The following is a 17,933-nucleotide window of genomic DNA, read 5'->3' on the forward strand; positions in this document are numbered from 1 at the left end:
CGATTTTTAATTAATGATTATGAAGACAAACAGCTTTATTTTTCATATAAAAGTTCAATGAATTCTCAGAAATTTTGGGTTTAGAATCAAATAAAAAGGACATTAAATAATGATAAATCACTGTTCATTAAATCAGGTCATTAGTGATCACTCTTGCTATTACGTATGAAGATATTGTAGAAATACACAACTGTCACTGTAAGTCTTTTTAATCTCCTTGAGATGCAACCCAAATGTAGAAACCACTTTGTCCAATAGTTGTTTCACAAGCAGTTTATTAAAAAGCATGATCGTATAGTTTTGCCGAAGTTGCAACATTAATAAGAAGCAGCCAATATTAAATATATCTAATTCATAATCTAAATCAAAATCTCTAATACCACACCAAATAAATATCCTATCTAACATCATTTTACAGGGGATTATGTAACATGTTATTTATGAATGACAGTTCCGACGAGGTCAGCACATCTACAATGATCATGAGTTAACATTTAGTGTTCAATTTATATTTTACTTATCTTAGTTGATAAAATCCACCGAAAAATGACAATCATATACAGGGAGGGGGGATGTAAAATTTCTTCATATAGTCCTTTTTTGCAAAAATGTTTAATGCTTACGCAGGTTAAAAATGCTGCACCTACAATGTTGGTTCTCTTGGATATCTCTAATGAGATATAAGAATATTCACAAATAAGGCTAATTCGTTAAGAAAAACTGGTCGACTGCTATGCAAAGTTTTAATCGACATTGGCAAAGCATACTGCAATCAGAAATCCTACGCAAGCTACCACGGCACAATGACTAAACATCCATTATTAAAAAAAACATGTCTGTTAACCTTGTTGGATTTAAACGGCAATCTACTTTTGAAATGATTACATCAAAGTCGATGAATTTTTTTTTATTTCAAAACTTTCAAGAACAGTTTGATAATCATACAAACGTTTAAATCAGCACTTGGAAAACGTTGTATTAAAAGAACCCATTAAATAAACATGCAATAAAAATTTTGAATTAAAAAACAACAACCACAAAAGCTTTTTACATTTAAGTTTATTGTCTGTCGCCACTACCCTATGAATGTAAAACATATGTTTATGGGAATCGATCAAAATGAATGGGTAACATATTATATGATTTCACATAATATCATGATGAAAACAAAAATCCAAAGCAACGATTCCCGTGCAATTTTCGACTTTTTACATTCATAATATCAGATAATGAACAGAATTCATGATGCCATTAAATTAAGAGTCAAAAGTCATCTATTATTTGAATGTCTGCATACACGAAACATATGAAGTAAAGTACATCCTGATGACAAAGTATATAAATAATTTATCTAATGATCCTCTGCTGACCAGTCACACCCGTCATGAGCTCTTTGTCGTAATCGGGGAAACACCCTGGAAACGTCCGTAGACAATATGGTGATTAATAATGGTCTAACAATTTGTATGACGAAGTCAGTCAGCATGCGACCCAGTGGAAGATTGTATTTGCTGACAAGGTCGTTGTATCGACCATAGAACCTACGAAAAGATGACTTCAAACGAGACTGTTTTATCAACTTGTTTGTCAGTAGCTTGCTTAGTCTTAGAAACTGTTCATACAAAGAGCATGCCCTTGTGAATCGAATTACCTGAGAGACTAAAACACGATATGCAGGTGATGAAGGTATATTGCTACATAAGTAAGGAAAGTTAACTATGGAAAAATTGAACTCATCACGTTTATCATAAAGTTATGTTGTAAAATTACAACCAGTGTCCATTTTCAGTAAAATATCCGACTATTAAACAGATGACGCAGACTCAGTGGTATATTTTATTTCAAGTTCACTGGAATATATCGAGTCGACGTAAGTATGGAAATAACAATTGTTAATTGATCATTCGTCGTCAATATACCTGAATGTCGAGTAGAAGGCCACAGCGAGTGATTTATTTATTTCACGTGCAAGTTTTTGAATAAATTCTGCTTCATAAGAATACAATAATAGGTCTGCTAACAATGGGTGACAATTATGATAGTGACATGTGTTTCAATTGAACATATACACATTGCAATATAACAATGGGGCACAATTGGTACTCATGGGTATTCCATCAGATTGTTGGAAGACTTGATTTCCAAAAACTACATAGAGCTTACTTTGTTTATATTAAAATCGCTTATTTTGAAATTCCCCTTATTTTGAAATAGAAATAAATCCCCAGTTTCTTTGCATTAAATTAACGGTTATAATGAAATCGGCTATTTTGAAATATTCCTTTTTTGAATTCACTGATCGGTCCCCAGAGGTGATGATGAGTTGTTTTCATAACGGTTATATTGAAGTACTTTCTCGGTGCCGGACATCTCATCGAAAGACATCTCTCCGAATGCGACAACTCATCGAAAGTAAAATTCACCGACGCAACATGTCAACGAAAGACAACTCGTGGATGACGACAACTCGTCGATATAAATTGAAATAAGAATATAAATGTTTGAACACTTTTCAGGTTACTGTCTTCATTTTATTCTCAGTCACGATATGGCTGAATGAGGAAGCGATTTTACATTAATTCTTTCGCAAAGGAATAAAAACAAATTATCTTACAATGGTTTTACTTACATTTGTGATCGGAAAAAAAATGTGACTTGTCGTAAGAATAACGTTCTTAGTAAGTACATGGATTTATACCGTTTTCAGTTTAAACTTAGGTGCAATTGGCAACTACCCGTATTTACTTGATCGTTTCAACATTCGGCGAACGAGTCGCGATTGGCAATTATTTACCATACAGGCACGTCACATCGTTTTTGAAAGTGTGTGTGTGGGGGGGGGGGGCAGACTCGTTCGAAAATTATTGAAAAGCATAAAAAAGAAATAAAATTCCAAAATCCTAAAAATCCTAATCCGTGGGGGGGGGGGGGGGGTCTACTTTTTCACTTTTATTTTAACTTTCGATAAGTTTCGATGAGTTTCGATGAGTATCGATGTATTGTTGTATCCATGAGATGTCTATTCCATGACTTGTCGTATCGATGAGCTGTTCCATCGGTGAGTTGTTGCATAAATGAATTTCCACATATGAGGCAATAAAGCCTAAAATATTTTGAGCCGAGGAGCCTCTGAAAGGGGTGATATTAACATTATATCTAATATGTTAATGTTTATTTCAATGTGTTTTTTTTTTATTTCTGAACAAAAGAGTCCATGTTAATTGATATTGCTAAGGTTGATTACTATATCGTCACAAAATATCTGACATCCGTTTTAAACGCCATTTTGTTCCGAATAAATAACAATCTGTCATGGCACAACGTACTTTTATACCATGTAATACAATCTTCTGACGAGGGAGATGAGGGAAGAAAGAAATCACTAAAACGCTTAGAAAATATGTCAGTTTTGTTCGTGCATTAAGCTTTCAACTAACATTGATTATCAGCTGTTTTGTACGGAAAACATGAAATATAAATGACATTCCAGCGTTACAATATACGCCATTTTTTCAAAGGGCGATAACTCTAATATACAGTACATTTGTGCAAAATCGGCCATCTTGTCCACATCGGATGACTACGTCAGATACATTTTCCTTCTTTCATTTTAGAAAAGGATTTGATAATGTCATTAATGTACTGATGAGCGGTGACAAGGAGATGAGCGCTTTCAATGTTTTAGTGCATTTTAAACACATATTTCACAGTAGTTTTTTCGTATTTACAAAAAGAACAAAATTAATATCTGCATCACAATGTTATATTTATTTTTTGTGACGTTTAACATTAAAGGTACGCGTTGGTTAAATCAATTGTAGTGTTATATGTTATCTACAATCTGTACAGATTCCATCGTTCATTGATGTGTTGATTTCTGTTGCTGAATTTTACAAAATTATTTAGCCTAGGGTTACCAACCTAAAAGATCGAAATTCTCTTATAACAGTAAAGATACAGGTTAATTTATCAATAATTAATTAATTATGACTCATAAAAATGCAATGAATATTGAAGCCATTTGTGCATGTGTCACATTTTTCTAATAACACTGAAGTGGTAAAATTTGATAGACAGTTGTGAAATTGGGGTTATCTCCCTTTTCTCATAGTTTGTTTCAAATTGTTATTTCAGATTGTTGATATTAATTTAGTTACAGTTCTGGCACTATAAACTAGAGACACTAGGTTTAAGTGCCTGTAAACAAGTCACTTTTCACTTACCATGATTTTGTTAATAACATCATTTTCAGACAACCCACATCCTTGTTTATCATTTAACTTTTTTCTTTAAAACATCTATACAATTGTACAAAAGGTATTAAGGTAAGTACATGTACTATTTAAATGTACTATGTCACGTTTCTTTATATGTTATGTGTATGTGTTATGTGTGTGTTTTGTGCTGTGTGTGTCTTGTCTTATTGTCTCACTACTATGTGTTCGATCAAGAATTCTGTCAAAACAGCCAATATAAACATGATAAATATAGTTTCATTACATTAATAAAATATTAACCCACAAGTTTGTGTTTCAAGAGGAGAGGAGGGAATATAAATGACACAATGACAATGTCAAATCATGAAAACGAACAAGAAGAAATCAGTGAATAAAAAAGCCTTGCTAAAAACAATCAAAAGAGGATCATTAAGATTAAAAAAATTGAAATTAAAAAAAACCCAAGCGAATATAAAGAATTCGAAAACTCTCACTTCATAAAAAAAGTTTCAGCAAAATTGAAACTATATGAAAACCTTGCTGAAAATTGAAGTTGAAGTTTCATGCATAATTTCTGCAATGCGGAAACCATTATATCGATATAGCAAGTATCCGTTATGTTTCAGTCAGTCAGCTGAAAGTATAAATTAGTCTAAGATTCCTTATTGAAATGTATGAAAAGTTGTGTAAATTATTATGGGGATATCAACCAGTTTCGGCATATTCCCGATAGGTTTCATTATGTGAAAACATTAAGTTGAGGTTCCAAATGGTTAACGCATCGCTGAAACCATTACATTGTACTAAACATTTATCTAATTTGAGTAGTAATATATCAATTATGTTCAGCACGCTGATGATTATATGTACAGTAAGTTCCAGCATGACTGAAACTATATGTATATATGAAACTTTTTTAAATGTGGAAAATAAAACTATTCACAAGTGTACTCTCTCTCTCTCTCTCTCTCTCTCTCTCTCTCTCTCTCTCTCTCTCTCTCTCTCTCAAATAAGATAATACAGGCAAAAATCAAATATGAATGTGCCAAATCAAATAAATAATTTGGATATCGGATGATGGTTATTTTTGTTCATAATTTTTTATGATTTATCAAATCCTTCATCTTATGTAATGGGCCATGTGTATTTTGTATGGATTGCAGGGTAGGTTTCATTAAGGTTAAGTTGAGGAAACTCTTTCTAAACAACATGTATCCCAATCGTATATGGAGGTTGAAACTATGCAGAAACTCAATGTTTCAGTCTGTTTCAGTTGCGAAACCATTTACATTCGTCGACAGCCTAAGTTTCCGCACTGCGGAAACTTAATGAAGCTTTAGGTTTCCATGTTGAAACCTGTCAAAAACCTAAAGTAACCTTAAGTTCACGCAAAGTTTCCGAAAGGTTTCTGCAGCGTTGAAACCAGATTTTTCATCCAATGTCTGAATTCAAAATTCTCATTCAAGAAATACCCGACTTAAAAATAGAGCTATTAACAGTGCATTCAACAGGCATGTATGGATTGCAGGGTAGGTTTCAGTAAGGTTCAGTTGAGGAAACTATTCGTAAACAATATGTATCCCAATCGTATATGGAGGTTGAAACTATGCAGAAACTTCAAGTTTCAGTCTGTTTCAGTTGCGAAACCATTTGGATTCGTCGACAGCCTAAGTTTCCGCACTGCGGAAACTTAATGAAGCTTTAAGTTTCCGTGTTGAAACCTGTCAAAACCTAAAGTAACCTTAAGTTTACGCAAAGTTTCCGAAAGGTTTCTGCAGCGTTGAAACCAGATTTTTAATCCAGTGTCTGAATTCAAAATTCCCATTCAAGAAATACCCGACTTAGAAATAGAGCCATTAACAGTGCATTCAACAGGCATTAACATCATTAACCTAAACAATCATTGAAAGAACAGCTACGTGCAAAAAAAAAAACAATAATAAAAACAGCGACTTAATCAAAAAATAAAAAGAAACGAAGAGCGTACATACATGAGAAGAAACATGAAAAGAAAGAGGAAGGTGGTATGGAAGGAGGAGAGGGTTAAAAAAACAACAAAATATAGTATTTTTAGATAAAAGTGCACAGTATAATATCTTCAAATATGTATTGAAAGATTTGGAGAAATAGCTGGATGTTTTATACCGTGAAAAAAAGGTTGGAGAGAAAGAAAAAGAGGGTGTGAAAGTTTTAAATTTTGAGAGAAAGAACTCGAGGAAAACCGTATGATTTTAAATTAAGAGAAGTTGTATACACTTTAAAGGTCACGTAATGTGGGAATTAATAGCATTATACCTGTTAATAATGCTGTTCTATCTCTTGTCAATTTTAAAATTTTATACAGTCCTTGTAAAAGTACAATTTCTATTTTAATATTAGATAATATGGGTTTTTGAGGTCATAATCAATTAAAAGAGCAGTATTTGAATTCTGAAAACATGACAAAGTTGCGTGATGCCACAACAAAAAAGGGCATGCATTTTTATGGAGTAAACTTCAGAACAGATGCCAATATTTTTTACCGCTGGAATAAGAGAAGTGAGTTACAGCAAGGCAAATAGATATGTTTTTACTACAAAAGACATTCTTAATGAAATACTGTGGATTAATTATTTTTTGTAGGGAGCAATATTCGTGGCTTTCGTGAGTAACCCTTGTCAGCGAATTTACATCCTTACGAGCCTATACACACCGTTTGTTTAACAATTATTAAAGTAATCCTAATTACATTACCATCGAAATACCATAAAAATTGGAGTAGTGTACTTTGTTATTGAATACTAGGGCTTACAATAATTACAAATGCATGTAACTTAAATATTCCACAGTTACTTGGTGTAAAGATCCATCTGAACATTGACCCTTTTGTTTAAAAAGATAAAGTAATACCTATATTGTAATTATATGCCAAACAATTATTTTCAATCGCTTATGAATGTGCATAAAAATATTTCTCATTACATAACATAACCATATTGTTCGAATAATACTAATGAATTACCTTGCGCAGTTGTCAGAATGCTTTCTCTTCTACAGCGCAGGGTCTGGTTTCCAACGTGGCCAAACATTTTTTGCCATACGTCAAATCTTAAGAAAGCATTAAATCATATAATTTTGTCCTTCAGATAGGGATGCGTATGGCAATATTTACACATTTTTAGATTATTAGGTCATCTGAGCTTAGTCACTCGGGTGACCTTTCGCAATTGGTCTTCGGCCATCATTGCTCGTTGTGCGTCGTTAACAATTTTATATTTTTAACTAAAAACTACAAGGCCAATTGTATTATTACCATTTTTGTGCGTAGCATCTCTATTGTAAATTCTAAATTGTGAAAAGTATGGTTCTACCACTCCTGGGGCGCCATAATCGCGGCTAAAAATGCAAAAAAGTCAAATCTTCAAAACTCGTCTTCTCTTTTACCACACATGTGAGGAAAAGTTATGATGTCCATGATACCTTTTACTAAAATTTTGAAATTCATGGCCCGAGGGTCAGAGCCAATATGGCCATAAAGGAAAAATGTATTAAATGTTAGAATTTTTTCTGTATTCCCATACACATGTATATCTAAAAAATCTAAATGCATAGTTATAACATCAATCAAGCTCTCTACTTAAATTGTAAAATACCTGGCCCCTGGGACTGGAGTTTTAGCCCTAGGACTGGCCAATATAGCCATATAATGAACATGTACTAGTATTAGATTTGGGAAATTCTGCTTCTTTACTCCCATATATGTTTGTGAAAAACTAAAAGCACAATTTTGATGTTTACGAAGTTTTCCTCATGAATTGTTAAATTCATAAATACTTAGACAGGCGTTTAGGACCTAGGGTGGGGCCAATATGGCCATATAATGAAATTATATTAAATGTTTAAAAAATTTCTTCTCTACTCCAATAGGTATTAGAGAAAAACTGAATGCATGGTTATGATTTCCATGAACACCTCCAACTAAATTGTGATATTTATGGTTTCTTGGTCAAAGGTTCAGGTCCTAGGGGTCAATATGGCTACATACTGAAAATATATTGATTTGATATGCTTTTTTACTACCACTGTCTTTGGAGATCAAGTCATGCATTGTAATTATGTTCATAATATCTTGATATTAGAGTGTAAAATTAACTGCTCAGAATTATAAAGTTGATAAATACAACGTGTTAGTTACAGAATTTAAGCGTAATTCATTCCGTGGTATTTGTATACTTTGCGAATTCAGAGGTTATATACATAAAAACTGCGAGTACAAGAAAGAACGTTTAATCTGCATGCTAACACATTACACAGTACAGAAAGTCGTATAGAGATAAGTGAGTTAATAGTAAGCATTTATTCAATTCTTTTAACATTTTGATCAGGTTAATATGTATCACACAAAAGCATAACATTTTCAGTTTGTGTAAGAATACATAAACAATATTCCTAAAGAATTCGAACAATGTTAATGAGACACTACAGACCAGTTTGCGCAAAAACAGTTTTCCCATAACTTGAAAGAATTTTCTTCTAAAGCTAAAACTTTGAACTTTGTAAAAATCACGCTTTGTAAATTCTTAGAGTTCTCAATTTATAGCTAAATTGCAAAACTTAAGACGGCCTATGCCGTGAAAAAATGACAATAACAAACTGACATCATCTAAAAAATACAGTAAACAGTAAATATTGCTAGCCCAGCATTTAGTTCAGCACTATATGCACATGGCTTGTAGACATATCGGCGTGGCTTTCAGCAGGAGTATAGAATGACCACGAATTTCTGTAAATTTGGCTAGAAATCGATCATGTGAGACGGAGACAAAACACAGGTGCGAACTATATATCTTGAACAGATAAAATAATAATTGATATTTCTGTATCATCAATGCATCGTTTTATTTAAAGAGTATTTTAACATCTTAAGATCCGCCAAACATTTCTATTTCCTTTGGTGGCTCATTTCAAATAATGCTCTAAGATCACAACAAGAGTGAACATTTCCTAACATTCAGAGCTAAGCCGGACGCATTATTTGTCATTTGCATGATTCTTTACATGAAGTATGTTCACTACCTATTTATTTCTATAAAAATATCTTAAAAATTCATTAATAACTGAAGTCATTCAAATTCGCTTGATCCAAAAAAAAAATTCAACTTTCGAGTCGATATGGTATGAATTCTGAAACATCAATGATTCAAACTTTCAGTGCATGCACGACTTCTATGCTTTTACTGAAATGTTTTAGAAATGAAAGAAAAAAAAACAGACGAGGAAAATTAGCTTCAGCGTTCAATTCTCAAGTCAAATGGTTTTCTCATGTTGAATTCCAACCCATTGAATTTGTTGGTTTAAACGTTTACCTCTTTTATGTCGCCGTAAATTTGAAATAATGATTTCTTTTTATAATCTAATGCACTCGTTATATACACGTATCATAACCAACAATAAATTGTAATATACGTTCCGTTTTATTAAAACATGAGATAATTAGATGAAGCAAAATTTTCAAATTGATAATAAAGGTTACCTTAGCAATCTTAGTCTACTGGTTTGACAAAGCTGACCCTTCCCTCTTTAAATTAAGAGAAACAGTGTATTCTGTAGAGAGTGTGATGCAGTTTGACATTATTTACTTGACCTTTTTAAAGAAATCCCAAACAAAATGTTAAGTTTGTTAGTGTCATTATATACTTTAAATATACTTTGACCTTCAATTTATGAGAGTTTCAAATATGCATTAACTTCTATTATTCCCCTAAAAGCAAGCTCAAAGTCAAGGTATGTCTAAATACATATCTAAACTTGGTATATTTACTATGTGAGAAAATAGCAGGACCAATAAAGTTGACAATGGTTTCCTCGGGGTGTCAATTTCAACTCTTACCCTCCCAAACAGGCACTATTTTTTTATTATATTTAATGTCTAAATTTTAAAGAAAACTTAACTGTTTTATATAGGAATGACGTGAATTCTATGGCGAACCGTACACGCATAATTTATGCGCATATAAAAATTCGTTCTGTTACCCGTTGCTAATGCTGAAAGTAATAGAACGGATTATCAACTGCGTCAAACCATCAGTATTTAACATGAAAGTATAATTATAAAAAACAATGTTGCCTATCATGCATTTTTTCTTGTAATGTTTTCTTCGGTATTTTATTCTCAAAATTTTTGTAACATACTGTGATAGCTTTGATTTTCCGTTATTTAAAAAAAACACTCTAGTTATACATTTAACAGTGCTGTTTTTGAGAACATTTTAAATCATATGTAGCAAGTTCATCCTTTAAATATGTTTATAGCCGGATAGTTTCTCTTTTATCTTCGCCTTAACATCATAGATGTTTTCTTAATCATATCTCCTTTTAACGGTTTCCAAGGATGTTCCCAAGATGATGACGCATAGGGGCCGTTCAGGAAAATTAAGGAACAATGATTAAACCACCAGCCGCCCTTCCATGATGAAGCACAATTCGTATTAGGGCTGTTGTCATTATCTCTGTCTAGTGTACTGAATACCATGCCCTTATTTGTGTAGTGTGGATAAGATGATAGGACCATCATGTTACCTGGTAAAAAGCAACAGAACCATCTGAATATTTCAAAGTATTTTAATGATATCTAACATAAAAGTAATAACAATTTGAGATCTTTTAAAAAAAAAAAAAAAACAATTCAAACTTGTATGTCAAAGAACATTTTTATGATTTTTGTGGATGTCTTAAAGTATGTTTTTATGGGACTGGTCATACTCTTTAAAAGGAATGAGAGACTTAAATATATATATATATATATATATATATATATATATATATATATATATATATATATATATATATATATAGATAAAAATTAAATAAGAAAACACGAAAAACGTTCAATATAGCTTAAGCGCTTTCATTTTTAAAAATGAAAGCGCTTAAGCTATATTGAACGTTTTTCGTGTTTTCTTATTTAATTTTTATCTATAACTCGCCGACCACTGTGGATTTTATTGTGTTTCAATATATATATATATATATATATATATATATGTATACAAAATATGAGTCAAAGAGAATTTCTTTTCAAATAAGATATTACATACCAAGGGTTCCACTCGCCTGTCCTTCAACAAATAGCCTGTAATTGTCATTTTCGCTGGAAACTGAGAATGTCTCATACAGTTCAAACAAGGTGGTATTGTTTGTAAGAGTTATTGATACATACAATGAGCTGGTATTAGTTTTTGTCAACTCATGAATGACATCATTTCCTACAAAATATAAGACATCAATGAATTACAAGTATGAAAGTACCAATGTACTGGGAGTTGACATCAGAAAAATGTTAATACATTATTGAGCCCAGCAGAAAAAGCTAATAAACCTTTGCTTTATCAAACGGGTGATGCGTCATCAAATACTTCAGCCCTTAGCTTCAACGCTTCGAAGATTTTTTAGCATTTTCCACGTAACTGTACTACCAAAAATTTATTCAATTTTTTTTGGAATATTTAAATTACAAATATAAACAATGAGTGTAGTTTATCAAGCTGCAAATCACGTTTGCTATCAAAGAATTCATCCGGACGACATGATAAAAACCACAACACTTTGGTTGTATTTCTATGCAAGGACGTACCGAAATAATGCCCCCAATACTTTTAATTCAACACCAGTAAGCATCCTTATTCAATATTTTCAATAACGATCATTAGGCTAGTTTTTTATAACACAAACAACTGTTCCTAGTATTAGTCAATTTAAACTGGAGTTTTCTTAATGTTGTGCATGTCAACAAACTTAATCATTCAAGTCTTCTGATCAATATTTCAATTTAATTAAGTGATTAAGCTTTAAGAAATATTATTTAGAGATAAAACATTATTTCAAGGTTATTTCAGTAAAACGTTACATTAAACCAATTAAGATTTATCTCTGAAATGACGAACTTGACGAAATTGTAATGCGGAAGGTCACAATAACTGCATAACACAACGTTGCATCATCAATTCGGGTCATAAAGGTGTTATTTAAAAAGCCTCATAATATAGATCAAATTTTATGAGATAAATTAAACATCTATACTTGTGTGATTTTATTTATATCCAACTCTTTTACATAAGTTACTTTTGTTTGGCAAGCCTCGCAGGTATACACACACACCTTATCAACTCATTGTATAAAGCAAATATAAAATCACACAATATAAATATCCTCTCTCTCTCTCTCTCTCTCTCTCTCTCTCTCTCTCTCTATCTCTCTCTCCCTCTCTCTCGACATATATACATATGGTAACGTCATATTTTATTCTGACAATCGGCAATGGCTAGCCTGCAACGCGCAATGCAGCGATAGACGACGAAGGCAACACCAGTAAATCTGACACTGCGAGTTTATTAGAAAGCCCCAAGGTTTATAAATAGTAAAAACAGGTAGCATAATTCATACATGGGGCATAATATCACCGGAGGATGTTTGGGAAATGGTCTAAGTGCAATATTAAACTCGTGATGTCTATGCTGACAAAATAACGGAGATTTGTTTAAACATTTCTTATTTTTACTTTTTAGTTGTTTATTTTTATGTAAACATCGAAAAAAGTTTTTTTTTTTCTGGCAACATTGATTATATTATTCCTATTAGAAAGAATAAATAGTGCCATCTACTTTGTGTCAGCCAAAATTTCATCAACCGAAGGCTAACCCTAGTAAATATATGTATGATATATATAGAATATCACACTGTTGTTTTGCTCTCGGCCCTGGAATCTGCCCAAGCGGTTGGTATCAGCCCAAGCCCGAAGGGCGCGGGCCGATACCATCCGAGGGCTGATACCAGGTACCAGATCAAAACAACAAATCAAAGACTTTTATTCAAATTCCAAATAAGGAATATAATTTATCATGAAAAAGCTATAGATTTTTTTCGGATTTACAAACTTTTTTGTTTTCATTCCTTTTTATATGTGTTAAAAATTGTAAGAGTTGCCGGACTTTGTTGACAAACAATCGTTATTTGAAATACAGTAGAGGGAGTCTGTCGTCAGAAATGAAGCACTATCTTCTAGAATTCAAATTATCGAGAGAGAATCTTCAATCCTACGCAGCTTCGTAATGAGTTAAATTCTTTCACTGGGATTTTGTTACTTTCCTGTCAAATTCCATTCATAAAAATTCATAAGTTGGTATAGCAAGTTGTTTGAGAACATTCATAAGAACGTCCATTACGCACTTCAACCACTTAAATTTTACAGCCTGATCTCTGGGTTTTTTAAGATTAAGTCTCGTTCCATCCTTCTCTATATCCTTCATAATTTAAATGTTGATTGATATTAAATAAAGCGTGCCTTTGTTCTAAATACACTACCGTTGTGTAGGTTACCTCTCCTTACTTAGATACATATCGCTCTTTGGCGCTATTTTTGAATTATTTTTCAATTTTCGGCAATAAACAAAAATATTCAGACGTGTAAGGTGATGTTTCGTATTATTTATCGTTATTCTATCGTTATTTCACAAACTAGTCTTCATCTAAAGCGGAGATATGTGGGAATTATCGATTTCAAATTTGAGGGCAATACACACCCTTAACGACGGGCTGAGACAGATAAATATCAGCCCCGAGGGCGATACAGCCCTAGCTTCCGGTTGCTGTCTCACCTAGTCCAAAACACGTGTATCGGGGCTGATACACTACTAGGTATATGATATACATGTAATTCAACAAGGCCTTTATTTTAAAAAAAAATGTGAAAAAGTTCAACTTTATTTCAAAAATTGTGAAGTCGTTTAATTTTTTATATGTTGAACTGTTCCTTCTTGCTAGAGGTTCTTCGTGAATCAAAGTATCAACTCAGTATGTATGAGTGATTGAGTGAGAAACTAGCCTATCAAAGTAATGGTAAGTTAAAGTTAATCACCTAAAACGAAAGATAAATACATTATTTTTGTAAGGACATGACGAATTAGAAATAATTATTTATGTGCTTATGTTTCTTTTTTGTTTCAAAACTTGTTCATAAAACGTCTTTACTAATATGTGATGAACAATTGTTTTAATTGTTTAAATCAGACTCCATAATGAAAATGTTGAATTTATTCATAAAATCTTATTTGACTTCACAGATTTTAGAATCTATTGTAACGAAGTAATAACATGTTTTTTCAACAACCTAAAACGTTTTGATATATCTTCCATATAAGTAAGTAAGTAAATCATGAAAAAATTACAATAACAAACCGTGGACCATCTCAAAGATCCATAAAACGAAATACAAATTCAAAGCAGAGCAACACGGGCCTCCAAAAAGATAGAGGTAGGATCAGGAGCCTAGAAGGTGTGAGCATCCTCTGCTAAACGGTCACACCCGCCGTGTGCTCTTTGTCGTAATGGGGGGGGGGGGGTCGGAAAAGTCCGTATACAATTAGGTATTTAATTATGGTCTAACAATTACAGTAGTATGAAAAACGTCAGTCAGCGTGCGACCCAATGGAAGATTGTATTTGCTGACAAGGTTATTTATCGACCATAGAACTTACGAAAAGATGACTTCAAGCGAGACTGTTTTATCAACTTGTTTGTCAGTAGCTTGCCTCGTCTTAGAAACTGTTTATACGAAGAACATGCCTTTGCATATCGAATCAACTGAGAGACAAAAACACCATATGCAGGTGATGAAGTTATATTGCTACAATTCACTATAGAAATCAAAGTACTAAAGTACTGACGGGAGTTGATTTTATCAATTATCATTTATTTTAAAATCAGCGATATATGTGATTATGCATGGTAAGAAGTATCAGTATTCGAAATATTTCTGAGAAATTGTATGGATCCAGGCAAGATTGAACTCTAGTTTTGTTCAACCAAACGCTCGACTGTCTCCGTTTATCTCCGACAAGCAAGAGAGACTCTCTGTTTTGTCGGATATTAACGGAGACAGCCGAGCGTCTGGTTGAACGAGACAAGTACATTGAGGTCTAGCGTATGAATACATGATACGACTTCAAAAAAATATCTAAACTGTTTGTACCATTTAAAATCTTACTATTTTCATGGTATTAATAAATAGGTTTTCTTGAAAAACATTGCTTCAGAATACATTGCATCGAATTTATCGATTATTTTCAGGAACTAAGTGTTGTCAGCGGTATTGATTTGTGCTTAGGTCTAAACACTGTTTCACTTTCGGTTTGCCCGAGTAAGTGCAAAGGAGAGTTGATTAAAATCAACTCCAAAAAATGAAGTCATCGGATGACGCAGAATCTGTAGTATCTTTTATTTCAAGTTCAGTGGGATATATCGAGTCGACGTAAGTATGGAAATAACAGTTGTTAATTGATGATACGTCGTCGATATACCTGAATGTTGAGTTGAAGGCCACAACGAGTGATTTATGTTTTCACGTTCAAGTTTTTGAATAAGAATACAAAAATAGATCTGCTAACAATGGGTGACAATTATGATAGTGACATGTGTTTCAATTGAACATATTCACATTGCAATATAACATATTATTGTCACGACCGGCCCAACGGAACTATATGTCACTGTTTTAAATTTTAATACAAATATAAAAGTCAGCGTGAAAGTTCAGTTTGTTTATCCTGAAAGCTTTAAATATGAATTGAGCACATTGTAAGGGAAAGTTCAAAGAAATGTTTTAAAGAAATCTGTGTCATTAAAAATACGCAGCCTAAAATGGCTTCTAAAGAGACTTGCGTAAGTCGTTACATAATAACCATTTTAAAATATATTAATAATGATGATAATAATGATAATAATAATAATAATAATAATAATAATAATAATGATAGTATGAACGCTTACCAATCCAGTATTCACCAGTAGCCGAACCAAATCCATTTTTGTAATCGTTCCAGGTCCTATTGAAATTTACAGATCCATCAAATCGATTCTGAATATTCTGAAGAAAAATATGACCATATTTCATAAAGCTGGTAATAGTTCGATAAAAATCCAAGTGATCAACCTATCAATTATCATGTCATTGGTGACATGAGACTTTTTGGCAATATATTTTGACAATTTCAAGTGTCTATAATAAAACGAAGAGTTTATTTGGTAACGTTTAGTCCAAAACGTTTCATCAATTTACAAATCAATACGAAATGAATAAATGTATGTCAAAAATAAAAGAGATTTTTGTCCGAATGTTGCAAATTATATTAATATAAGTAATAGAAAATAGTTAAAAAGTTGTAATTACATTCAAAATGTGTTTTCAATATACTGTCAATTACCTCATTAGATTATATCACACCATGAAACTAAACATCCCATACCCATAGAATGATTCAATATTCCTTGAATAATATGTCAATCAGAAGGAGTTGCTCTACATGTCAACTAGATATAACAAATCTTATTATTTCTAACACCAAATTCTTAAGTGTCATATGTTGATCGCATTTAACGTTGAGCATGTTTGTGAATGACATATTGTGATTGTTATAACTTACTGTCCATCCTCCTCCTATTGTTTCCATGTCGCAGATGACGTCCGTGCTAGCGCCCCCTGATGGGTAAATTCTATAAACACCAGAACGTCTGTGTCCAGCCTGATACACCGCCTGGCAGTCTTTAGCTAAGTATAAAACAGACAAATTGCACATTTGAATTTAGTCACAGCCATGATTTGGAGATTTTGAAATTATTTTAGCTCTATCCGTAAACCATCTACATAACGAATCAATATAATTAAACATGCATGTTATTGACCTATTGTCTATTAACTACATATCTTTGAAAATTCTAGTTAATGTAATGATTTTGTAATTTAGTAAATAACAAAGAAATTGCAAGACGCTTTATTAACATTTTCGACCATAGTCTTCCTTTCCATCTAGCAATTTGTTTTATGTATTGCACGTTTGAGCGCTGATCAATAACAGAAACCTAACATTTTCTAAAGTAATGCATATATATATATATATATATATATATATATATATATATATATATATATATATATATATATATAACACCATTGTCAATCTCACAATTTTATTGACAGTCTTCAGAGAGTACCAAGCATTTAATTTAATACCTACCACATAAAATATCCATCTTACTGTTTTTTACCTCTTTCACACCATTGATTAAAGACTACAGGATATAAGCAACATTCATGCATACAATTTAGCTTCTAAAACGTAACTGCAACATTGATGTTTGAATAATTTTTTAGATCAGCTTACGTTTACAATCCAAGTCATTAGAAGAATAGTATCTCCAGCCTTTCTCCTCCACGGAATTGACCAGTGTAAAACAAGTGTGAGCTCTACATTTCTTCGTCTTGAAGTTGAATCCATAATAGCTGCAATTTGGCCCACACATAGAGGCGCAGTAAAGGACAGACATAGAAGGACTCTCCGAAACTAGGGAATCATTAAACAGTTTGTCATCGTGAAAAGAGTTTGCTTTGAAATTTTTACTCACAATGGCCAAAGACGATGGACAGACAAAAAGCAGAAGCACAACAACGCCTGTCATAATTCTCGTCTCTACACTGCTTACCACTGCGTGGTTTTCATAAATATACAGGCTAAGCGTAAATTAAAGAAAATTATCATTTTGGTTGGTGGATGTAAAATGAAAAACAAATTCTATTGGTTGAAATATTTTATCGATCAACTTAATTCCAACAGTGTAACTGAATCAATAAAACATGAAGCATAAATCATGGCCATCTTGTGGAAATCGAATGTTTTAGTATCAAAT

The 17,933-nt window shown here is 32.4% G+C and overlaps 1 protein-coding gene across 1 annotated transcript; it reads right to left on the minus strand.

Annotated features, from left to right (window-relative positions):
• Positions 1–8,595: 8,595 nt before the first annotated feature.
• Positions 8,596–17,757, minus strand: LOC109620526 (microfibril-associated glycoprotein 4). Its single transcript, XM_020073154.3, has 5 exons — positions 17,411–17,757; positions 16,673–16,797; positions 16,020–16,116; positions 11,294–11,461; positions 8,596–10,775 (listed from the first exon to the last, which is right to left on the minus strand). The coding sequence occupies exons 1-5, from the start codon at positions 17,703–17,705 to the stop codon at positions 10,525–10,527; spliced, it is 936 nt and encodes a 311-aa protein (XP_019928713.3). The 5' UTR covers positions 17,706–17,757; the 3' UTR covers positions 8,596–10,524.
• Between the last annotated feature and the right edge of the window lie 176 nt (positions 17,758–17,933).

This window comes from Magallana gigas, chromosome 5, assembly GCF_963853765.1.
Source record: "Magallana gigas chromosome 5, xbMagGiga1.1, whole genome shotgun sequence".
Classification (NCBI taxonomy): Eukaryota; Metazoa; Mollusca; class Bivalvia; order Ostreida; family Ostreidae; genus Magallana; species Magallana gigas.